Source organism: Sciurus carolinensis, chromosome 1, assembly GCF_902686445.1.
Source record: "Sciurus carolinensis chromosome 1, mSciCar1.2, whole genome shotgun sequence".
NCBI classification, from domain to species: Eukaryota; Metazoa; Chordata; class Mammalia; order Rodentia; family Sciuridae; genus Sciurus; species Sciurus carolinensis.
Window position 1 is genome coordinate 55,424,060 of NC_062213.1, and position 26,208 is coordinate 55,450,267.

The 26,208-nt window shown below is 41.0% G+C and overlaps 1 protein-coding gene across 2 annotated transcripts in view; it reads left to right on the forward strand.

The window, feature by feature from the left end:
* The window catches only part of Znf704 (zinc finger protein 704), a 197,455-nt gene that overhangs the window by 162,541 nt on the left and 8,706 nt on the right, over nucleotides 1-26,208 (forward strand). For both annotated transcript variants that reach the window (XR_007108145.1, XM_047548039.1), the window contains exons 5-7: nucleotides 10,834-10,934; nucleotides 15,336-15,603; nucleotides 17,406-17,510. Coding sequence is in view for 1 of the 2 variants with exons in the window: in XM_047548039.1 (XP_047403995.1) it covers nucleotides 10,834-10,934; nucleotides 15,336-15,603; nucleotides 17,406-17,510 (474 nt within the window). In the remaining variant the exon portion in view is untranslated. The remainder of the gene's footprint in view (nucleotides 1-10,833; nucleotides 10,935-15,335; nucleotides 15,604-17,405; nucleotides 17,511-26,208) is intronic.

Here is a 26,208-nt window from a genome sequence, read left to right on the forward strand (position 1 = left end):
GATATTCTGTGAATTGTAGGGCAAAAACAAGATCAGGTTAGCTGAAAGAACAAAGAAGAAACTCTGGAGGCAGATTAATTTGAAGGAAGGGAAATAATAAAACAAAGCTACATGGCAAGGTGGGAGCAGGGTGCAGGGGTTCAGAGTGACGGTGAGGCAGAGAAAGAAACTTGGGCTGCCTCCTGAGGAATTTACTTCCTCCTGAAGCATCCGTTCCTCTTAAGAGGGCCTGCAGCCAAGGGAGGTTCTCCTGGCTCTGAAGGTGAGTCAGACAACTTTATCCTGGCCGGTTCTAGCAGAATTTTTCCTTTGTGATTTCAGATGGTGGAGCCCTATGAGTCAGGACTCTGGGACTTTGGGGAGATGCAATTCCTGTCATGACCACAGGGTGATGCAGTAACCCTAAATACAGCTACTGGGCACCTAGAAAACAAATTCTGTGGAAGGCTAATAGTTAACCATCAATTCTGAAAGACCCCTAGAAAACCCAAAGGGCTGATAATTATTTATGTGCTCCTTTCCATATCTGATTCCTCACTCTGTCAGTTTCTGGATTCTCTGCATTCTGAAATTGGCATGGCAACTCCAGTATCTCTGTGACCTTAAGCAAATCACTTTGGCTTCTCTCAGCCCCCCCATTTCCTCATCTGTAAAATATGGATGATAGTGGCAACCATTCTGTGGGCTCTTAGGAGGATAACGTGCAAGGACATGTGTAGAGCAATAAATGTTAGCCACTAATCTGTGCTCACCTTTTCATCTGTTTGACACTGACTGAATGGGAAATTTTAGAAGTCTGGCTTTGGTGTAGAGAGAGTGCTTGCCTCCCTCCTTCCTTCATCCTGATCCCACATTGGCTGAACTGGTGCCCCTGTGGCTCAGGATAACTCTGGACCGCTCAGCTAGGCTGTGCTTCTTTAGGGTGGACCCCAGAGGCCCTTTAAGATGCACCGAGTGAAAATAGCAATGACAGTGACAGAAACTGGGGTGCACAAGGAAACCTGACTCAGGACTCAGCCTTTCTCATTTTTACTTATTTCAGATGTCTTGACCATGAACATTTTTACCTGTATATTGGGAAGAATCTCAAGCCAGAGCAGAAAGTGCCGAGTTAACACAAGGTGCTTCAGTAACAGCTGTCCAGCAGTAAGCAGTGGACTCATCGTTCAGCACACTGTGCATTTTCAATCTTTCAGAACCAAAAAGCAGTGAATCCCTTTAAATTGTGAATGATTGCTCCAAAAAGAAAACAAACCGATAAAACCCTCCCAAATAAGTGTGTTGCCAGTCTCTACACTGAGTTAATTCCTAACCCATTAATTTTGAGCAGAGAGTGCCTCTCTCACGAAGCATTGCTCCAGAAACAGACCCACTGTTGAACTGCTGGCAACTGCTAGGAGTATGGGGCTGGGAAGACCAGCTTGGGGTTGACCACTCAATTTTACTGGGATGACGCAGCATTGTCAGCCAGGGCAGGCGAGCTGATTGGCTCATAGAGAGGACAAAGGGAAAAGAAGAGGGATGTGTAGGTCTTTAGTGACACATGGTCTTAGAATAGCCAGCCTTGTGGTATTTAGGACTTCAGCATTGGAGTTCCAAGGACTTCCAGTATCATCTGGCCCAGCCTCAACCTTTCCACATTAGAGAACTACTCCATCTTATCTACAAATGTACAGGTGTCCCTAAAGATGAGATGCATTTCTAGAATAGTCTGATTAAGAAAACACGGAATGACTAGGGATTTCTGCTAATTCGGGAATCTATTTGTTGTTATAGAAATCACTTTAAATCAATCTTACTAAGGTATAGTTCACAAAATAAAAAGAACCCATTTTTAGCATACATTTCAGTGAATTTTAACTGTGTCTCCACCTGAATAACCCCTTTAATCAAGGCCAGCACCCCTTGTGCCAGACAGCATTCATAGGTACCCCCACCCTAAACAGTCCACCACTGATCTGACTTCCATCAGAGTCATGAGTGGTGTTAAAGTTTGCCTATTGTAGAACTTCAAGTCCATGGAATCATAACAGCATTATATTGGGGGTACGGAATACCAAGTGTTGTCAACAGGAGCTCTCCTTCTTGCTGGTGGAAATATAAAATGTATAACTACTCTGTAAAAAAGAGTTTGGCAGTTTCTTACAAAGTTAAATATACACTTACCATATGACCCAGCAATTCTACTCTTGGGTATGTATTTACCTAAGAGATAAGAAAACACATGCCCACAGAAAGACTTGTAGACAAATGTTCATAGCAGCTTTATTCATTATCACCCCAAACTGGAAACAACCCAAATGTCCATCAACAGACAAATGAATAAACAAGTTGTGGTATATTCATACAGCAGAACACTACACTAAAAGGGAAAGAACTACTGGTACACAAAACAATGAATGAATCTCAAAAATGTTATGCTGTGGGGAAAGAATCCAGACATGAAAGAATATATTCTGTGTTACCCTGTTGATGAAAATCTTTTTTGTTATGTTTTTATTTACTCATCACCACAGCATTAAGCCACAGTGCATACAGGTGGGAGATGTTTGATCTGTACTTGGCATACATTTAAATCACTTATTACTTGGCACTAACCTCACACCCTGAAAACCCAGAATTACTGATCTCTTTTAGTCCTCTCATTTTACAAATAAAGGGAGTAAGGGGAAGCCCACAGAGGTAAGGTGACATTTATCAGGCTGCAGGTCTAAGTGGACCTCTTGACCCTGAAAGAGCCATCAGAGCCTCTGCCAAGAGGTGTGGGTTCCCATGAGACAGACTGAGGCAGCACGCGTAATATGGCACCAAGTAATTAGACCCTCTCCATCTTTCAGGGATAAGGATCTACTCTGGAGAACACAGAGAACACACAGAGAGAGGTATACATATTTAAAATGCATACCTAAAGATCTTATTTGCCTAAGAAAAGGCAATGTGATACTGACCCCAGGCTGCTTAGGTGGTAATGTGCCTTCTGGAATGTACCCTTAATTGGACTTTTTCCTAAGCATGCCATGGAATACTTCAAAATCAGTTCTACACCATCAGTGATCATCCTTTCAGTTCTTGTATCAGTCTAGATTCTGTCAGGAAAATAGAATCTACTCCATATATCCCAAATATGAACTAGATTAAAAATTGGATTCAGGCTCATTGATGGAAGGGTGAGCAGAGAAGAGAGATCAGGGAGACCAGCTTATAGTCCAAAGCAGTTGGTCTCAGTTAGTCTGGAAGCTGCTCAAAGGTAAAAGAATGCCTAGAAAGTTCTGTGCAACTGTTGGAGCCCACAACTCCAACTTAGGTGATCCTAAGGAGCTTGTCTGAATGCTTCCGTGCATCTTACATCAGGCTTATGTGAGAGCCTGTGAGTCTGCTGCGATTGCCTGGAGTGTCACCTCCTCCTGAGACTGTTGTTAAGTGTTAAATGAGGTAGATGTGTGGAAGTTCCAGTCAATGGTGCCCTCCCTTCACCCTTCCTCAATCCTCTCAGCTGCTTGATATGAAGAGGACTATTCTAGACCAGAAGTCAGCTGGCATTGGCTCTGGTGTTCCACAGAAGTGCTTTCCATTAAGGATGAATTTTCAGCTGTTGCTCCATGCGTTTGCGGACATTCCAGCTCTGTGAACATCTGTTAGAGCCTTGAGGAGAAGCCAGGGTTGGAACACAGATGGGCTGTTCATACTTGGCTGCTGTGACTCTGACAGCAGTTTTGCTTGGTTTGGCTTCCTTGGGCGAGCTTGGACGGGTGCAGCAAACTGGGTGTTGTTTATTTAGCTATTTTTTCATGTTCTCCTTCTCCCATGGCTTGCTTTCCTTTAGTATAACAGCAAGTGGTCTGTCTACAGACAAAGGATTGGTTTCTAGTGGATACAGTGAGGGCACTTTAAAAAGTTCTAAACTGTCCTTTAAGGGGCCTCACCCTTGATGCAAGAATGACCTTGGGGGCTGGGAATGTGGCTCAGTGGCTCAATGGTAGACCACTTGCCTTGCATGCACAAGGCTGTGGGTTTGATCCACAGCACTGCAAAAAAAAAAAAAAAAAAAAAAAAAGACATCTTTTGACCTACGTAGACAGAAACCACTCTGTTTCATTAAAGTTGAGATATCCTGTTAACGTGCTTTTCTTCTCCAAAATTAATCAAGTAATATTAGTCAAGTCAAATCGTTTTTAAAGAAATGTTTTTTAAAAATAACAAAACAATTTTTAACTTGGAAATTAATAAAAATAAAGCATCCCTCCTCAATATTTCTCTATTTTCTTCACTGATTTCATTATCTATTCCTCTCTCCCCCAAATAATGTTATTCAGGTTCTTTTATGATCTGTTTTCCACTGTCTCAATCAAGTACCAGCAAAGAGGTAGAGGGGCTGGGGAATGTGGTAGGAGTGGCACAGAATCCTAGGAGCTAACCACCAGGGAGGGCAGTTACTATCACCACCACCCCATCAAGCCTAACAGGCAAATGGAGTTTCAAGAACCCAGAGGGTTATCAGAACTTTCAAAGTTCAGCTGTAGGGGAGGTCACCCAACAGAACTGGCAGCTTTGGAAGGAGAAAGGTAGCAACCACTGACCTGTGGCTAGGCAAAATCAGAGCCAGGAGGCTCTGATTTCCCGTCTCTTGTGGCCCCACCCGATTCTGTCACTGCCTCTTGTCCACTAAATCCAACCAGAAACCCATGGCAGGGGACTTGTGGATGCCTTGTGGGAAGATCAATTTCTTGGGGCACTACGCATGGTGCAGAAGGGAACAGGGTGGCCTGTGGGGTTGAGTAGGGTATATCAGTAATTCCCATCATGGATGGGAAGTTTCCATGTCAAAGAAGCTTTTCACACAACTTCACTCTTAAGACCACTTAACACTCAGTTGTACAGAATCAACTTAACCACCACCACCCCCATTGTCAGCTTTGAGGTTCTTTCTAATTTTTCTCATAGGTATTTTGAATTATTCTTAGGATAGATCTCTAAAAGTTGAATTGGGTCAAAGTTATAGGCAATTCCAAAGGTTTTTAATCTGCTTTGCCCCCAAATTTAGAGATGACAGGTATCTATGCATGAGTAGTGATGGGCACAGAGCTCTGACAGGTTAGGGTTAAATGCAATAGTAAATGTGAAATGTGTTGTTCAAAGAGAAGAGGTAGAGGAGAAAGAGAACTACTTCTCTGTGGTTTGGGAAGAGCTTCCATCCCAGAAACAGTTTACAGTCTTCCCACTGTCTCTAAGTATGTTTCTAAGTCCTCATTTGCAACTGTCTGCAGATCAACGGGAACTTCCTCTAGCTATCCCTATAGACTGCAGTGCTACACAAAGGCCTTCTAATTGCTTATGTTAATCACCCAAGTCATCAATTAGATAATGATTTTTCCTGTAGCAAAGTTTCTGTTCTCTTTTGGTAGACCTGCACTCTCTTTATGTAGTTACTGGTGCAGGGTATATAACATTGGAAAAGAAATGTACCATGGATAAAGAGAAAAACATCTACAATTCAGGCAATCAACATGAGCCTCCCCTTTTCACTTACAGCTAAGAAAGGTGAAGAAGCCTTAATTGTGCTAGGAAATGTCAAATTCTACAGAATAGTAAGTTTTTGGCAAACATGTTTGAATACAGATCAAGGTGAATTTCACAAAATGTTTAAATAGATTAAGATGTCACAGATGTGGCTCATCTCCGCAGGCCCCAAAACACAAATTTCCCAAGACTGAACACAGCAAATGCCTGTTGAGCTAGATACTATGTTGAGCACCAAGATAAGACTGTTGGGCAATAAATCAGGGATCCTACTCCCAAAGAACTTCCCATGCTTAACCAATATCTCTAGTACTTACCTATCCCAATATGCCTCTTTAAAACTCAACAAAAGAAAAAAAGAAAAGAGGAGGCAAAGCTCATTGTGGTTCTTTACATCCATTACTTAATTTTCTTTAGCCCACCCATCTTTAAAGCCTTAAGCAGGGAACCCAAAGAAGTAACATGTGTAACTGAGGAGGGGATAAATAATTGCACTTGATATTTGTCCTAATTCCAGGGGACTTAGAGAAAAAGATGCAGGATATGTCAGCAATATACTGATTTGGGGGAGGATACTGGTCAGCTTCCTGTATGTTAGAATCTGATACCTACACTTGAAGTAATGAATGATAACCAAGGAAAGGAGTTGTATCAATGACATTGATTTTTCTATAACCAGGACCAAGCTTTACTACTTATCAGTTTAAAAAAATAAATGTTTCACGATTACTGCAGACAAGGAAAAAGTAACTTATAAGTGATACTTGTTTAGGCACAAAACTACAACTGTGATTATAATTTCCTAAAACAATCACCAATTGGAGACCTTTAAAGATTCCTACAATATAGAAGGAATTTGGCTTTATCTTGTGTAATACCATTATTATGCAAGACTTTGTCTATTCAACTCATTTGTAAGAGCTGTCAAATGGCAGTACCTAAATCTTGCAACTTTTTAGAATCTTGTTTTTCCACCATTGACATGGAAAAAGGTTGCTTGCCCATTTTCCCCCACTCCCTTAAGGCAATTATATCACTTTCTCTGGTTTCCTCAAGCCTCATAGACAGCCTCTCTCTGCCCTCAGCTTTGACCTTACTTTCTACCTCACTGAAAAATCAGAAGCACTCATCGAAGAATGCTCCCCACACCTTGCACCAAATTGGCAAACTAACTGCATCTAAATCCTCCTTTTCCTGTGAAGAATGTCCTGTCTCATCCAAGGCAGTCATGGGCACCTCTTTCATCGTCTGCAAAATTCAACCATTATCTCCACTGCACTATCGATTTCTCCTCGTCTTTGCAATCATTCCCAGTCACATAAGAACTCACTTCAGTATCCTTCATCTCCCACATCCTCCCTTTTCTGCTCATAGGTCAGCAAAATTTCTGGAAAAAGTTGGCATCTACTCCCTTCATTGCTTAAATGCCCCTTATTTTCCAGTCCATGCCAGCCTGACCTCTATCCCCACTCCTCTACGAAATCTGCCACAGTCTGGGGCTGCCAATAGCCTCCAAAGTGCTGAATCCAAGGGATGCTCCCCAGTCTTTTCAACACTGTCGGTCACATCTTCCTTCCTGAAATGCTTTCTTCTGTTTATGCTTTTAACACCATCCTGACTACTCCTCGCTCTGGCTGTTGCTTTTCATTCTCTAACTTGGAACAGCACATTCAGCAGTGTCTAGGGTGTTCTGATCATCTTCAGCTGCACTTGCCCTAGAGAATCTCCTCTGGACCCAAGTTGCAAAATGCTCCTTCAGCTCCTGATTCTAAATTCCTGTCTCTAGCCCTGACTTTCCTGAGCTCCAGTGTCCTAGTTGCTACCTCCTTTTGAGATATACATAATATAAATATAAAATATAAAAAATAGGAATGTCAAATTTAACATATCCAAAACAGAACCACAGTTCATCCAGTTGTTCAAACCTAAAACATGAAAGTCATCTGTAATACCATGCCTTTGATTATTCCTCATATACGATCCAAAATATGTTCTGGGAGTGTGCACTTTTCTCCATCTTCAGGACTCAAATCTTCTAAGTCACCCTCTTCTCTAACCTGTAATAGCAATCACCCTGGTGCCCTTATTTGCTCTCTCCCAAAAAATAGACTAATTTTTTTTAAAAAACCTAAACAATGTAGTGTTACTCTCCTCCTTTCAGTAACTTTTCTTTCAGAATAAAATCCAAATTTCTTACCCTCACCTACAAAGCCCTCCAAGATCTAGTATAACTACCTCTCCACTGCCTCCTCCTGCACTTCCCTCTAAATACACTATCCTTTCTCCCCACCCACTGTTGCTGAGCTGTTTCCTGTCTTCAAGCCTTGGAAAAGTCTAGCTCTTAGCATGACTGTTCCTACTCCAGCTGTGAAGTACCAGCTCAAAGGTCACCTGGTAGAGGCCTTGGACTGCATCTGAAACAGTCATCAAATATTATAATACGTTGCTTTGCCACTACAATTTCATTTCCCGAAGAGCAGCCTCTTTTTTTTTTTTCTTCCTGTTCTCTATCCCCATCACCTGGACTATTTCTTGCCAAACAAATATTTAGTTCAATGAATGAAAGAATGCTGTCAGCAAAAAGGTTAGAAATAAATCAAAAAGCATTTTCATGTATTATGACTTCATATCCAGAAAGATATTTGGACAATAGGGTACCTGTAATTTTGATTTGAGTCTTTAATTCCCTTAAGTGGAAGATATTTTCTATAATATAGCTTTATATTATCTATTTTGTCCACTTGAAAAATGGACAAAATTCATTTGTTCATTAATATTGTTAATTTATATGCTATAAACCAAATAATGCTTTGAAGAAAAAATCCTTTTGTGGACTTTGGGTTTGGGGTGAGATTTAAATCCCCCTTTTGACTCATCTTACATCCCATGTATTTAGCGTCATGGCCCAAGGAAATCAGGGAAGCAGAAAATTGCAAACTGTCTGCTTAGAATGAACACAGGACTCACGAGGATCCTGTAAGGGCTTCTGACTTATGCCTTTGCTCTCGGCTTCTTCACATCCCTCCAATGGCTCCAGCTCCAGCTTCTTCAGCTCAACCCTGCACGTTGCAGGAGGAACATCACTGAGCATCAAGGGGCTGCACAGAAAACAGTGAGGTCACTGTGCATTGAATGCCAGCCACCTTGTAGAGCCTCTGGTATACATTGTACCAATGAGCTCATGAAACCCACAGAAACTGGTGGGCTTCTTCCATGGCCAAGAATCTGCTCAGGCTGCAGCAACATGCTGCTACACTTTGCCCTCTGTTTGCCATGCTAAAAGTAGTCCTGCTCTAACTAACACTTGTTAGTTCTGGAAGATTCCTTGTGGTTCTTCAATTCAGAAACCTAGAGAAAGTCATCAGTGGGAGTGCCTGTCTTGGTCAGTCATCTGGATCAGTAGTAGCCAGATGAGTCGTCTTCTATGCAAGTGAATGGTTGCCTTGTTGAATAAGGGGATGATGGTGGGAACCACAAGTACATGGCAGCAGAAGTTCTAGTAGAAAGAAGCCAAGCTACATCCATCCCATCGGTTCAGGGAAGGGGTCACCCCTGCTATGTTTGTTGGCCACGGTAGGCTTACTGTTGGAGCAACCCATTTCCAAACCTCAGCACCTAAACACAATAAGGATTTGTTTATTTTTCATGCCACAATCCAATTGGGTCAGTGGGAGTAGTGAGAGTAGTGAGTCCTCTGCCCCCACATAGCCCTTCAGGGACCCAGGCTCCCTCCTTATATGCAGGGACTCTTAACCTGCAGTCACAGGTGCCCACAGGGTATATAGAATTTATGGGCAGGGTCTATGACTTGGATAAGGAGGAAAACATATCCTTACTCTTTTCTTAAATATAATTTAACATTTCCTGCAATTGTGATTGAAGGCATCAAGCCATAATAATCTTAGCACTACCTGTAACTTTAATACCAGCAGAAATCATGACTATTCCATATTGCATTACAATTTTAGTAGATAATGTGAAATATCATTTATGCTTAACACTACTCTAAAATCATAGTTATTATTAGACCTACTTCAAGATCTTGTTATTTAATCAGTGAATTAGAGAGTGCATATATTATCACAAAATATTTTTAACATTTTTATAACTGTATTTCAATATACTTGTTTTTCTTTTAATTCTATGTATTTTATTTTAAATTTAAAAGCATTATTTTAAGAAGGGGTCTGTAGTTGCACCAGACAGTTCATGAGAAGCAAAAAATGAAGAACCCCTGATCAATGGTTCTGCTGTCCCCTAAATCCTTGTGTGTTCTCTGTATCTGGTTAGTGGAGCAGATTGAAGGTGACATTGGGAAATAGGTTACGTTTGAGGCTTAGAAGGAATGTGTCATCCCTTCCACATTGCATCAGCATAGTTCAATCACATGACCCTCTTGGCTGCAAGGGAGGCTGAGAAATGAGGTTTGGCTATGTGACTAGGAGGAAAAGATACTTGGACTTGGTGAGATACAGAAGTGACTCTCACCTTATTCATGGGAACAGTCTGCAAAGAGACAGCATCCCAATGAGATGGGGCTCCCTGGAGAAACTAATTCCCTATCAAATTCATTCCAGGAGGCATACCATAATACTAGAATAGCTGTTGTTAGATAATGATTATGCCTGTCTGTGTTCTGCTGATTCCTCCCTTGACTTCATTTAATTCTCATAGTAACCTATGAGATTAGTACTATTGTTGTTTATATCTTATAAATAAGAGCACTGTGGACTTGAGAAATAAATCTAAAATGATGTCCCAAAATCACTGTGCTGCACAACCACTGTGCGGTACTAATAAGACCCTCATTGAAGAACATAGACTTTCATACTGGTGGGAAAGATGGACTGTAGAGTCAGACTTTCTGGATTCATATCCCAGCTTTGCCAGAACCTAGATCATTGACTGGGAAGTTCTTACTGAAGCTCTATATGCGTCTGTAGAACAGATTAATTATAGCATACCCCTTTTAGGATTAGCTGATAGCAATGCTTAGAACAGCATTTGGCACCTACCAGTGCATGCAAGCCACTGTTATGACAGCCTAAGTGCCATTGTGACCATCTTTGTGAACATGATCTGAAATACTCGAGCAGCACTCAGTTCTCATGAAGAATTTGGGGAAATATTTGAGGTCACCAAGTTACTCACCAGCCCAGGATGGTTCTAGAATGGTTGCTGCTAAGGTACAGTCAAGAGCGTGGAGAGCTGTAACTTTTCTAAAGGGGTTGGGGGAGTATTGAGTGTTGGATGACAGAAGGCAAACATTGATGAGTTAGTTTTCATTTTAAAGTTAGCTTTCTCTCCCCTTCCTAGAACTCCATGAAGGTGATGTTCAAATGCCTGTGGAAGAACTGTGGCAAGGTGCTGAGCACTGCGGCAGGCATCCAAAAACACATCCGGACCATTCATCTTGGGTAAGGCAATCCTCCCCTCAGACCTGAGGTAGCCTCCATCGGTTCAGTGTAGGCTACCTGCACCCAGAGACTGCATGCCACACTGCCTTAGGAGTTCTGGACTTGGGGCCGGCTGGCTCTTTCTAATCTCTAGAGAGATGGCCAGTTCCAAGAATAGGCCAGTATGTCCCAGGGCAGAGAATAGGCATTTCATGTAAAACCTCCCTGATAGACTCAGTCACATTAGGCAGGTCTCTTCTCACAGCCCCAGTTGCCCCTGAAAATGACTAGTTCTGCATGGTTGTATAGGAGAGTAGTCGATCAAATGTGTGTGAGAAATACTTATAAAGTATAAAATACTAATGTGGGGTCTGTGGTTGTGTTTCAAGGAGTTCTTGAACCCCTTAAAATTGTCTGTAATATGAAATGTGCATTTATTTTTTCAGTGGGGAATATTCATAAATTTGAGTCTCAAAAGCCTATTTTGCCTAAAAAGGGTTTAAGAATCACCATACCAGCCGAGTCTACTGCTGCTCTTCTTACGATGCCTGACAGTGTGGCTCAATCTTTCTGTTCCTCAAATTTGTGCTTTATTTGTAAAGTTTATACTTTTCCTTGTATTATGTAACAACTCTCTAAGGAAAGATAAAATGGAACTTTGGGACCAAAGCCTTTGAGCTCACCACAGGGGCACAGTGGTGTTCAGCAGTCTCCTGCTTTTGTCCTGTGGCCATCTGGGGCTTAGCAGGGCCATCTGGGGAAGCTGTATGTCACAACCTGTGTGCATAAGACAGATACAAACACACAACCAAATCTTTGTGCTTAGACACAGAGGAGTCCTTTTGAGAAGATGAGTGTAGAGAAATAAGTCCAACAGTCATTTACGTGGCGAGGGATAAATTTAGGAAATATATCTTCCATAAAATGTAGTGTAGGCAGGGGGAAAAAAAGTGATTCTACCAACCTGTAAGGGTCAACTCCATGAGTGACTGTGGAGAGAAGCAGGGATCTGGCTCCCTAACTCTGCAGGCTGATGTCAGGGGACACATCAGAGCTGCTTAACCCCAGAGGTCACAAGGATTGGAGGTGTGGCCCAGTGCGGCTTGGGCTCTCACTGCCCGACCACGGTCTGCCTGCATGTGCAGTAGTACTGCATTGAAATATGGTTGTGCATATCACCCTCACTTAGGACAATTCACAACATAACAGAGTTATTTAAAGGTTTAGAAAGAACTTCCTGAAGCTATAGCCAGGATGCTGGGTGTTTGTCTTAAAGTCCATTCATCTGCCCAGAAAATTGAATCCTTTTCAGCCCCACTTAGAAGCACACACACTATATATATATTTATAGACTGTGAGTGGTGTCTCACAATTTTCCTGTGCGCTCCTGGTTGTACTCACAGTGGGTGGAATTCAAAATGCAGCCACTTTATGTGCTTCTCTAAGTATCTCCTTTTTACTGATGTACTCTTAGAATTGCTAAGTGAATTGTGGTTCACACCCTGCCAGCCACCCCCCAGGAAAGGTTCTTAAAGAACTCCAAGGCCAACCTGTGTTTATGAAGCCCTGCATCTGAGCTCTCTCATGACTGGGAAAGACAACTGCCCTCACCTTAATCCATGAGCACCATTATGTGACTGTAGGGACAAGGCATTTTTAACAAGTACTGGCTGTGTGTACTCAGTGTGGGAGGAAAGCCTATCAAAACCCAGAGAAAATATGTCTTGCATCCAATGTAGCTTCAGTGCACACCGTCAAGTATAAAAAGCGCACTGTTTTTCTCTTAAATCACACAGCATTCTTGTATACTAAGGGCTGATTCTGACTTATCACCCTGGAGGACTCACGATTTCCCCCAGGTCTGCATGTCTATTAGTAGCACTTGGCAACCAGCAGCAACGCAGCCTGCCTTTAACTGGAAAGGAAGTGGGGACAGGAATAGAACAGATGCTCATTCTTCATCCCTCTCTCTGGGGTCCTCAGTGGTATGCTAGTCAGCAAGCCAATCCCAAACAGACCTGTTATGGCACAGACACTCCAACCCAGGCGCCTCAGCCCAAGAGTTCAGGGGAAGTGGAACCGGACTGGGAGAAGCTGCTGATTTGGCCAAACAGAAAGTCCTGGGGAGGGCAGTTTATTTTAGGTTCTAGTAGGATCATCGGTAGAGAAACGCATTTGTTCTGAGTCGGTGATCTACAGCCGCTATGGACGTGTCCATGAAACAAGGGGTTCCTGACCTCATAGAACCAGGTGCCAGACAGGCAGCACTTTTCTAGAATTAACAAGCCTAATAAATATTTTCTAAGCATATAGTTACTTTGTTTCACTCAAAACTTTCTGTGGGAAAGTAGTTTTCCTTGACTCAGGAAGAACTTCGAAAGCACCTGGGAAGATGCTTTCCTAATGATGCTAAAAATTAGAAGGTCTCAGTTTTTAATATCACTAGGAAAAGACCTTCTAACATAGTCCTTATTTTTATTTTAAAAAAAACATAAAACTTATTATGTGTCAGGTACACTTCTGAGCACTTTGTTCATTTACTCCTCATGTCAAAGCAGGTACACTCATTATCCCCATTTTATAAGTGAAGAAATTGGGCCGTGGGGGCCACATATAAGCTTCCAAAATCATCCCCACTGTTTTAAAGTATTGATTAGGAACTGAGCCTGTGAACCCATGGCCTCAGTCCCTGCTACAACAACCTCGCCTGCCTTCATTATTCAACATTTAATAGGTACATTTAATAGGTACCTGCTAACACCAAATGCACTGGTGGGTATGTAGGGACAAAGATCAACAGCAAGACATAACCTCTAGAGAAGCACAATCAGTGAGATCACAGGTCAAAAACAAAAACTGCAGAGCGGAGACTGAAAGTGTAGCTCAGTGGCAGTGTGCTTGCCTGTCATGCACAAGGCCCTGGGTTCCATCCCAGCACTAAAAAATAATAATAATAATTATAGAAATGTAGCAAGTGGTTGACTCAAGGGATGAACACACTTTAAAGGGAGCACAGAGAACTAAGAGGAGTTAAGTCCTAATGCCTCACCTTCTAAATACATCCAGACTTTGACCTCTCATCGCTTGGAGCACCGTCAGCTGGGCCCTGCCACTGCCGGCATTCATCTGGATTATTGACGGCATCAGCCTCCTGCATAGCCTTTTGCTTCTGTGCTTGCCCTCCTGTCCTCTATTTTCTAGACAATAGCCAAAGTGATCCATTTTTTAAAAATGGTTTCCATTTCTCAGAATCCCCATTAACTCCTATCACATCCAGAATAAGTGCTAAAGCCATCACTGTGGGCAGTGAAACCTCATAGAACTTCCTCTGCCACCACGCCTTGAGCTCCAGATGCTAGCCTCTCTGTACTCCTTGGAAAGTACCAGACTCACCAGAGGGCCTCATGTCACTCTTCCCCATGTCCTTCCCATAGGCCCACATGGTCTCTCCCTCACTTCATTCAGGCAAGTGTCTGCTTAAATGTCACCTCCTCAGAAAGGCTTCCCTTGGACACTCTAAGTAAGTATCTTGTGCTACTGAATTTTTCTTTCTGGGACTTATCAACATCTGATATATTAAATATGTCTCTATGTTTCTTATCTGTTGCCTCTACAAGACAGTAAGTTCCATCAGGACAGTGTCTGTGATTTGTTCTCTTTGGTATCAGGAGGCCCTAGAACAGTCTAGATATACTAGATTCTCAATAAATTGTCAGAAGATTGAATGAATGGATTTCTTTGTCTTAGTCCATTTTCTGTTGCTGTAACAAAATTCCCAAGACCAAGTAATTTATAAGAAATAGAAGTCAGTGGGCTGGGGATCTAGCTTAGTTGGTAGAGTCCTTGCCTTTCAAGCACAAGACCCTGGGTTCAATCCCCAGTACCACAAAAAAAAAAAAAAGAAAGAAAGAAAGAAAGAAAGAAATAGAAGTTAGTTTGGCTCATGGTTCTGGAGGCTGGAAGTCCAAAACCATGGTACTGACTCTGTTCAGCATCTGGTGAGGACCTTCTTGCTGCATCATAGCATGGTGGAGGACATGATGTGGTGAGACAGAGCAAGCTGCTAGCTTGGGTCTTTCTTCTTCCTTATAAAACCACTAAAGTCATCATGGTGGTCCTACCCTTGCGACCTCATCTATCCCAATTACCTCCCAAAGACCCCATTTCCAGACACCATTATTTTATATAGTCCCCATATATGGGATTGTTTCTGACACATGAACTTTGGGTGGACACGTTCAGATGATAGCAGATGTCAAGAAAGACTTCCCTAGAATTGGATAGTTGAATGTTGCAGGTTAAGTAAGAGATTGACAGGCAGATGAGAGAAGAAAAGCATTCTGGACAAAGGAGTAAGATGTGCAAGATTTCAGGGCAAGAAGTAGTTGGCTGAGCACATCTGTTTGCTCTCTTCTGCTTTAGGCGTGTTGGAGACTCTGACTACAGTGATGGAGAGGAGGACTTCTACTACACGGAGATCAAGCTCAACACAGATTCAGTGGCAGATGGACTGAGCAGCCTGGCCCCAGTTTCACCCTCCCAGTCCCTGGCTTCACCTCCTACGTTCCCCATTCCAGATTCAAGCCGAACGGAAACTCCCTGTGCCAAAACCGACACTAAACTAATGACACCATTGAGCCGCTCAGCTCCCACCACCCTCTACCTCGTGCACACCGACCATGCTTACCAGGTGACTGGCACAGGCCTGGGAGTGTCATCATTCTGACCCTGACCAAAAGCAAGGGGCAGACCCCAGCAGCTCATGTTGAAACAGACCCTCCAGCAGATGCTGATTCACGCTCAAGTCTGACAAGTCCTTAGAGACAGATCCTGCAAATGCAGGGCCTAGTTAAAACTCCTTCTTATATAACCCTTAAAAATCTCCTTTATGGGGCTGGGGGCTAGCTCAGCTGGTAGAGTGCTTGCCTTGCAAGCACAAGGCCCTGAGTTCGATCCCCAGTACTGCAAAAAAAAAAAATCTCCTTTATGTACTTCTAATGGTGTTCTCCCACCTCTGTTTTATAGAAACTTTCCATATCACTCTGTAGCGTTCAGTTAAATTGAAACACTGGATTGTTTGAATCTTTCTCTGATCCTTAACTATCTACTTTTTGGTCTATCCAGTTTTTTCACTATCATTCATAACTCCACTATGAACCTCTCACTGCCCGATTTAAATTCTCAGAAATTATTGAGTCATCTGAAACATGAATGAACAGTTTCTGAATTTTGCTGTGTGTTGCTGAAATACTTTCCGTGACACCAGATGCAAAACCACTGTTACTAGCCAATATATTTGTAATTAGAAAAACTAAGCTACAGAGGAAGAATGCAGCCTCTTATTTAGCAGTGTTGAACTACTTGGTGGAATCAATTTCATTCCTGACTCTTGTTGGTCAAAAAGAGTAACTCATTCATTTTTATGTGTCACTGTTGTCCTCCAGAAATCACAGAATTAAAACAACTGAATTAAATCATTTTGCTCATCTGTGTAATGAGAGAATTGGAACACACACTAGGTGAACTAGGTCTTTCCCAAAGGAAATATTCATAATATTGTGAGTTTACTGTTTTTAATCTTTATAAATATTCAGCATAGAAAATTTTAAAAACATGCCCCCCCTCAAAAAAGATTCATCCCTAGTCCCAACAACCAGAGGTTCTCTTGGTTAATGTCTTCTTTTAAGACTTTGTTCTGTGTCTATGAATAGATACTTTTTTAAAATGGGGAAAATCTAAGGAATCCATCGTAGCATTGTCTTTACCTGCTTTATCTTTTCTACATAATGTGTTGTTAACATTTGCGCATGTCAATCAACCTTCTTCAACAACAGCATCTTTGATGGTTCTTTGGATATATCATAATGCATTTACCTGTATCCCTGTTACTGAATATTCATGTCATTTCCAGGGGTTTTTAATACATATAATACATGATTCTTCAAGGGACATTTCTATATTCATTGCTTTAGAATGAATTCTTACAAGTGTAATAGCTAATTCATAGAATACTAAGAATTCTGATACTAAATTACACTCCTAAAATGTTGTGCTAATTTACACACCATTTCCCAACTTACTCAACAAGTTTATATTTCCAAATTTTATAGGCAAAATTGTGTATGAGTGTCCTAACATATGTATGTGTATACATAATAAAATTTCTTTGCAGAAATTGATAGCCAAAAATAGTATCCTTGGGCTGAGGATGTAGCTTAGTGGAAAAGTGCTTACCTAGTGTGCACAAAGCCCTGGGTTCAATTCCCAGCACCACAAAAACAAAACTCCTTCTTGATAGGTTGCTCAGGTACATATAAAAAATTCTGTTTCTGGCTACTCCCTTTGACCCTATTTAATCTCTACCTATTACATTATTAGTCCAAGTTATTAATACAGCTTGACCATTCCTAAGGCCCTACTTTGGTAATAAGAACTTAAGTCTCTAAGGGAAAAATCTTCTTTCCTAAGAACTTTCTGTTTCCTATTTAACAGGCCACACCCCCCGTGACTATTCCAGGATCTGCCAAGTTCACCCCCAACGGCAGCAGCTTCAGCATTTCTTGGCAATCTCCTCCAGTCACTTTCACAGGCATTCCAGTAAGTAGAAAAACAAAGAAGCCAGAAAACAGGGCAAAGCAAAATGTAAATTTAGAGACCAAATTGCAGAAATGTGCAAGAAAAAGACAAAAGCCAGAATGGCAAAAGTACTGTATTTCATAATCACTATTTGTAAGTTCATCAACAAGGTATCTCATGGCTCAGACAGATCCAACTGCTTTCTGAAAAGATGCTCTGATGGGTGTTTTAGAAAACTTCTAGAAGAGTTTTAACTGGTGGCAACAACTTACTGGAAATACGGTTTTTTTGAGTTGGCAGTATGTTTATGTTTCCAAAAGACTATAAAATTAATAGCTGAACTCACCTTGTATGGAAAAGGTAATGTTCATTATTCTAAATAACTACAAAATTTAGTACTTTGAAATTAAAATCGTTCCGTTGGTGTCTCATTTGAAGGTTCAAAAATAGATAAATGGAATTCTTTTTCTTTCAAAGCCTGAATAATCCATGCTGATGGGTAACTTGAAAATAAATGAGTGCTTAAGTACACTACCAGATTTCAGAAGTACATAAGATTTGACTTGACATATTAAGTGATTTCAGTCTGACAAATCACCATAAATTAACCTGATTCCTAACCATTTATTTAGAAACGTACCGGGTCTTATAAAGTTTATCACAGACCTGCACACCATCGATGCTGACAGTTGTGTGTAACTTCTGATAAGGTTCAGAAAGTAGTTTTTGATAACAGATGTTACTTTATTTTCTCTTCTACACCCCTCCCCACAAGGACCTCACAAAAGCTTCTTATTGTCAACCACTGGCAACTCCCAGAGGTTCCCAGCAAAGTCTAAAGCCTCCTGTGGAGCTGATAAAAATGAAAGTGGCTGAATGAATTATGCTGTGCTCTGCCAATGAATATTTATTAAATCCCATAGAGGAATAGCCAACAATAAAAATCATCCTGCTGGCAGCAATTTGGGAAATGGTGACTTCCAGAAAACAGTCCTGGAATGTGATTTTAAACAATACTGTGGAACTGGAGTAATTATGAAAGTTGCCTGCTTGATTGAACAGTGGTAACTGCTGGCAGCTCTGAAAGGGTGACCTTGTTAGTAGACATTAGAAAAGAGCAGCTTAGATGTGCAGGTATTCCTTTTGCTTCTGGCAAGAACATGGATCCACTGGTGGAGGTGTGAGAGGTTAGCAATCTATCCTTTTGGGGGCTTTTTCCTTGATAGACGTACAGAGGTCCAGAGGAGATCTCCGTATTTTGTCTGAGACAGCCCTTCTATGATAACCTAGAATGGCAACTCCAAAACAGACTTTCCATCCAATTCCTGCCTTTGGCTTGGGAAGAGCATAACCACATTGGTCATCTGATATAAAAACAAGTATATCATGTAGGCGGAACCACCATGTTCAAACTCCTTTTCCAGTGACCTTGGTGACCAGCCACACTGGAGTTACTTTCGCCTTTGCTTTCTTAATTGTCTCCTGATCTGTAGAGAAGTCACTTTTAGTGGCTTCTTAATAGTTGCCTGTAAACGTCTTACATAGTAGGATGCCAGCCAGTGGGCCTTGTGTTGTTTGTTTTCCAACAATGAAATTTTAAAACTCTGGCGTGGACACTGTGTACATCTCTACCCGCAACTCAACATGGTAGATCTTTTGCAGAGTCCCTGGTTTCCCTGTGTTGGTTACCAGGAACATGATAGCAGAAAACTTTGACAGAAAGTATATACGGTGGCTGAGTTAAGTAGGTATTCAACAAACTCCTATGTCAGCTTCTAATTTATTCTTTCCCCGGAGAATTCCCAGTTTATCTGGTTGTGTAATCTGTCGTAGCCAAACTTGCCATTGCTGTTTTACAAAAGGGGGTATTTTCATAGATTTTCTCATTTTCCTCTACAAAGGCAACACTGCACTTAAAAACATTCCCTATGTTGCCACATTCCCTATCAATACCATTTTGTTTTGTTTTGTTTTTTAAGAACAAATGGATGCTTGCCATCCTATTCCTCCTGTGACTGGGTAGCTTTCCTAACAGTCTGCATCATGCAGATGCAGGACTGTTGCACATCCTATGACTGGGTGCTGGTGGAGCTCCCTGACCTGCCCAGAAGTGCTTGTCATAGGCCCTGGAGGACAGGTGGCATCTAAGATGAAACTCTCCCCTCCTAAATTGGTGTAATAGTTTCAGACAGAAGATCTCAAAGTGTTAGTGAATCAGTATTAATGATGTCTTCACTTATGTCCAAACTTTAAAACAGAGCAGTTTCCATATTATAAAACACTTTAAAATAAATGCCTCAAGGTTGTCAGCCTCATTTAGGTTTACTTTCCGCTCCCATTTTTGAGACCTGGTATTGAAGAAAGATTTTGAACATTTTCTAGAGAATGAGGAAAATCATCTTCTGAGCAATCCCAGGGTTTGTAGGATTTTACTTATTCATTTGTCTGTGCTAGATTTTCCTGAACATTAGGTTTTAATGAGTTCCCTGAGTAAGACCCCTTCCCTGAGGTGGGTATCCAAGAAGGCTGATCTGCATATTCACAAACACTGTGAGTTCAGTCTTTTCTCGCCTAAGGCTGCAAGGAGTGGGAGGGGAACTTAGACCCTCCTTAATTACAAGCTTTTTTTACCCTGTTTTTCCCTCATGGTCTGACTTTAGTTCTAATTATCTCCATGCCTTTCTCTCTGTTTTTATGACAGAAAACTAAGATCTCTTGGCTCCTTCATTAGTCAGTTAAGGTTACCATAACCAAATACCATAGACAGGGTGTGTTAAACAGCAGAAATCTATTTTTTCTCACAGTTCCAGAGTTTAGAAGTCCCATACCAAGGTGTCAGCCAACTTAGTTCCTGGTAAAGGCTCTCTTCCTGGTTTGTAAATAGCCACCTTCTGACTATCCTCACATAGCTGTTCTGTGTATGTGCAATACATAGCAAGAGAGAATGAGGGTGAAGGGAGGGAGTCAGGTAGAGCAAGGAAGAAAGTGCACAAGAGCCAACCTTCTGATGGCTCTTCTTATCAGGGCACTTATTCTATTAGATTAGGGGCTCATCTTTATAAACTAATTTAACTTCATGCCTTAAAGGCCTTATCTCCGAATATAGTCACCCTGGGGGCAGGTAATGTTTCAATGTATGATTTGGGTTGTGGGAGACAAGCATAGTAGTGCTTAATTGTGAGATGCTTAGTGTTTTGGGGTTTGTTTGTTTTTTAATGCCTTGAGAAAGAGTTTGAATTAGTATAAGAGGTTAAAACCAACCAAAGTTCTTTTCCATTTGAGAAATGGAAAATTACTAAGTAATTCCTTCAACACATTTACAGAAAGTACAACATTCACATTTTTGCTCTCAGGTGAGGCTTGGCTGCACATCCTGAATCTGGCATCTATGAACTCTGACCTCCAGCCAGTCACGTCACCTTTGTAAAGCAGTGACCTCCATGTTTATTCTACCTGGCAGAGCTGTGTGGTACAGCACAGTGCCTGGCATATGGCCAGCATTGTGGAGCGCTTATTATTACTGCCATCATTACTATTAAATGGGGATCGGAGGAAGCGGATTCTCCCTATTTAGGATTTTTTCATATAACACAAATATACTCAACTCCAGGGAAAGATTAGCCACAATTTTTGCAGACTATATTTTAGAGTTCTTTAAACTCATCTGAGGTCATACCTAATCAGTAGACAAATTATGAGCCTCTTATTTACTTAGAAATAATATTATTTAGTTCATCAAATACTTAATAAAACATGTTTTAAGGTAGAACTCAGAAAAGGTTCAGAAATAAAGACTAAAATGTAGAGACCACTGGAGAGTCAAAATCATGCTTTATTGGACTTATTTTAGGGCACACATTTTCTTCAAAATAGAATCATTTATTGAGATAGAACTTTAGTAAATCGTTAGGGGGTATGTTATTCAGTATGTATTCAGTATATATTCAGTATGTACAATATGTAAAAACCAAACCAGGGTAAGAAGTGTTTCCATCTCTCTAAACATTAATCATTTTTTGTGTTGGGATTTCTTATTTTTCTAGTCATTTGAAATACATCAGATTGTTTTGACCTATAGTTACCCACCTGTGTTAATGAAAAACCAGAAGTAATTCCTCCGTTCTAACTGTTTTGGTGCCCTTGGACTTCTTTCTATGCCTCTTCCCTCCTGCCCTTCCTAGGCTTTAGTGACTACTATCTATTCCGTTCTTCTTCAAGATTGACAGTAGTTTCTGCAAATGAGTGGACAATATCCAGTACTTGTCTTTCTGTGTCTGGCTTATTAACAGAACGGCCTCTAGTTCTGTCCATGTTGTTGCAAATGATAGGATTTCACTTTTCTAATGGATTAATAATGCTCTATTGTATATATTTATACCAGATTTTTTAAGTATATCCATCTACTGAAGGACATCTGAGTTGATTCCTTTTTTTTTTTTTTTTTTTTTTTTTTTCTTTTTTTGTACCAAGGGTGCTTTACCACTGGGTCACATCCCCAGCACTTTTATGTTATATTTTGAGACAAGGTCTAAGTTACTTAGGGCCTAGGTAAATTCCCCAGGCTGGCCTGGAACTTTTGATCCTCCTACCTCAGCCTCCCAAGTCTCTAGGATTGCAGGCTTGTGCCACCATACCTGGCTCAAGTCCATATTTTAGCTACTATGAACAGTGCTGCAGGAAATGTAGGAGTCGAGTACCTTTTCGCCAGTGATATCATCTCCCAGTAGTAGAATTGCTAGATCATGACAGTAGTTCTTTGGGGGGGACTCTTCCATAGTGACGCAGTTCCCACCTGCAATGTATGAGAGTTCCCTTTTCTCTACATCCTCACCAGCATTTGTTGTCTTTTTGATGATCACTGGGGTGAGATAACTCATTGTGGTTTTGATTTTCCTTTCCCAATGATTAGTAAGATTGAGCATCTTGTCATGTATTTAGTGCCTATTCATATGTCATTTTTTTGAGAGTTGTCTGTTTCGTTCTTTAGGCCAGTTTTTCACTGGATTGATTGTGTGTTTGGTTCAGAGTTCCTCATTGGATGAAGAGTGTGTAAATGTTTCCTCCCATTCTGTAGGTTATCTCTTAGTTCTGTCGATTATTCACTTTGCTGGACAGAAGCTTCTTAGTTTGATGTAATCGTTTGTCTAATTTAATTTGTTGCCTGTGCCTCCTAGGCCACATATTATTTCCATCAATTTTGTGGCAGGATGGGAGAGTAGAAAGAGCAAGAGTTCAATGTCGTTCAGAAGGGGTTCCAAGGCCAGCTGGTATTGAACAACCAAGTTCAAACCGAGATCTACTATTTAGTGACCATGTGGCCTTGACAGTGTATTTAACTTCTTCTGTAAAGGGGACATGTTAGTGATACTTTAATCACAGAGCCATTGCGAAGATTAAATTAGAAAGCAGTGAGGGTGTAGCTCAGTGGTAGAGTATGCTTATCATGTGCAAGGCCCTGGGTTCAATCACCAGAACAACAACAGAACAAAACAAAAAACCCTTTTATATAACATAATGGTACTTAGCTTGTACTTAGCCTATATAACAAGCTGTTAATAAATTACTATTACTGCTACTTTACCTGTGGGATGTGGTACAGCCCACTTCTCTGTTTAAAGTTTAGGTTTGTCTCCAAGATGAAAATATTATCATTTATTTTGCATGTTTGCTGTGAAGATTAGGAGAGATAATAAATAACCAATAGCCTGTCTTTCACCCTTGCATGAACTGAATAAATATTAGTTCTCTATCCCAGTCACTCCCTTGGTTTCCCTACCCTCATCCCCTAGTAAAATAAGAAGATAAAAAATGATGTTCTTGCTTAAAAGAATCAAGAAAAATTCTCAGGTTAGGTCATATTAAGCCTTCCACAGAACTGAACCATATACCATGTGTGAAGCGGGTCCTGTTTTGTGCTGTGTTGCACCCTGTAGAAACCCGAGTCTCTGGAAGCGGGAGGGGCTCTGCAAGAAGGTACCTGCCCTGAACTCCAAATTAAGAGAGCCATTAGCAGAAATAAAGACTGTAGGGAAGGGTCAGCCTTACAGTAGGTCCATATTCCTCAAACCATGCTCTTGAAGTTTTCAAAAACCTGTTTCCCATGTCTCCCTGAAACCTGCCCTTGTGCCAGTTTCCCCATCTCTGTAAGTAGCACCCCGCCATCCCCACATTCCCAGCCACTCAGACAAGAACCTAGGATCCATCTTTGCTTTCTCTTGCTTCACCTAAAGATTCATCCTCATTCTTGGTTCCACACCCATCCATCTGCCAGTTCTAGTTCTGCCTCTAAGCCACCTGGACCATCATCTTCCCTCCTCCATGGCTGCCACAGCTGCTGTAAACCACTCATATATGTTTGTCTGAAGTACCCCAAAAGGCTCTTAGGTAGTCTATAGGTCTCCTTTCCATAATGTTTCATGTCCATTCCCCAAGAACCAAAGTGATCCTTTCAAAGCCTTATTTAGATATCTCACAACTCTCCAGTGGCTTCCTATTACAGTTAGACTAACAAACATTCAATCCCATTATCAAAACTCTAGGATATAACCTGTATCCATCTTCCCTCCTCCTACCCTCGCCTCCCCCAGAGCACCCTCTGGGAACCTGTGCACTTGAAAATCTTTGTCATCGCACTGCCCTCTGGTGTGCCTGCAGATAAAGGGTAACTTTCTCAGAGACCTTCTTTTACCATCCTAATGTATATTCTCTCCTTAAATTACACTTTAGGCCAAAGAAAGTAAAATAGGATAATAGGCACTTATCCCTAAAATGATCTCATTTGTTTTGTATTTATTGCCTGTCCACCCATGAGAATGTAAACGCCATGAGAGCAGAGACTGCTCTGCTCACTGCTGTATCCACAAAATCTAGAACAGTGTCTGTTGTATGTTAAGTACATCCAGCCCTCTGTATCTATAGGTTTCACATTTGCAGATTCTACCAACCACAGATCAAAAATATTTTTTTCAATTACGTCTATCCTGAACTTGTACAGACCTTTTCTTGTTATTCCCTATACAATACAGTGTAACAGTTACATAGCATTTATATTGTATTAGGTACTGTTAGTAATCTAGAGGTGGTTTGAAGCATATGGGACGATGTGCCTGGGTTACATGCAAATAGGAATGCCATTTTGTCCAAGAGACTTCAGCATCTGCAGGTTTTGGTATTCATGGGGATGTTGAAATCAATCCTCACTTCAAAAGGTGTCATTGTATTTATTAATGCTAAACAAAGAGCATCTGATAATGTCATATCTCCTCATGCACAAGAGCTGAGGCAACTTTGCAAAATCTAGAATCATGTTTATCACATCACAATTCACAATAACTAAACTATGGAACCAGCCTAGGTGTTTATCAATGGATGAATGGATAAAGGAAAAGTGATATATATGCACAATGGAGTTTTATTCCAATCGTAAAGAAAAATGAAATTATGACATTTTCAGGAAAATGGATGGAACTAGAGAACATCCATGTTAAGTGAAGTAAGTCAAACTCAGAAGGTTGAGTTGTATGTTTTCTCTCATCTGTGGAAGCTGAAAAGGAAAAAAAAGAAAGATGGGGGTAGACCTCATGAAAATTGAAGGGAGATCAGTAGAAGAAAGGGTCCAAGGGGAGGGAGGGGGAGAAGTGCTGGAGAGTGATATTGGCCGAATTATATTGTTATATTGTGTGCATGTACAAATATGTAACAACAGAACTTACCAATATGCACACTATAATGCACCAATAAAAATGCAGCGGAAAAAAAATCTAGAATCTTCCTTGGCTTATGGAAGTAATGACACTGTCATGTCAACTAAATTTTTTTTTCAGTTCTCTGTCAGTTCTGATACTCTTGGGATTCTACAAGTTCTACGGTAATCTTTAAATTGTATTGTCCTGACAATTTAAAACAACTCATGTGAGTGTATTCTGGATCATTTCCAGTGGCCATAACTTCTGAGATATTTGTTCCCTGTTTCGCTGTTTTGCATTCTGTACAAAACCAAGGGCATTATGAGAGGAGAGGAGGAGTGTTTCTATTTACGGAAAGACCTATATATCTAAATACATGAAATGTATGTACTATGTTTTTTAAAATTCTGTGTGTTGCTCATCTCTGCTGGCTTTCGCTTCACTGAGCTTTAAAGACAAGACCAGTGGTAAAGAATGATGCAGACTCATGGCAGCAGTCATTAACTTTTAGGTTTTATTTGCCTACATAAATTGTCAAATTAATGTCTGGAAAAACAACACTGATGTGCATTCTTTCACATTGAAAGGAAGAAGGTACTAGTACCTGTAATAGGGAACATCAAAGTGTGCCTTGAGAGCGCTCTCTTGACTGCTAATCGGTGAAGGTGTTTCTATGACCATGTTGTCTTATAGGTGATTTTTTTAAAGTTACTAAATGCTTCCTCTTCTGAAAATGGCAATGCTGCTTAATTACTTGAAACTTCATTTTCTTTGGTTGTAAAAATTAGATTTTTGCAGCACTTGAGAATCCTACGAGCTGGGAAGATATTTAGTGTTATGAGAGCAGGTGAGATAAAGGGATTTTATGAGTAATCCAAGAGGTACCAAGGGCAATTGGGGCCCTCTCATTATGACTAAACAGCAGAAGTACCAGGGTTATACATCCTGGCTCTACCATAACAAGTTCTATGACCTTGGGCAAGTTAAATAACTTCCCAGAGCCTGGCACATAGTGGGTGTTCACTGCTCCATGG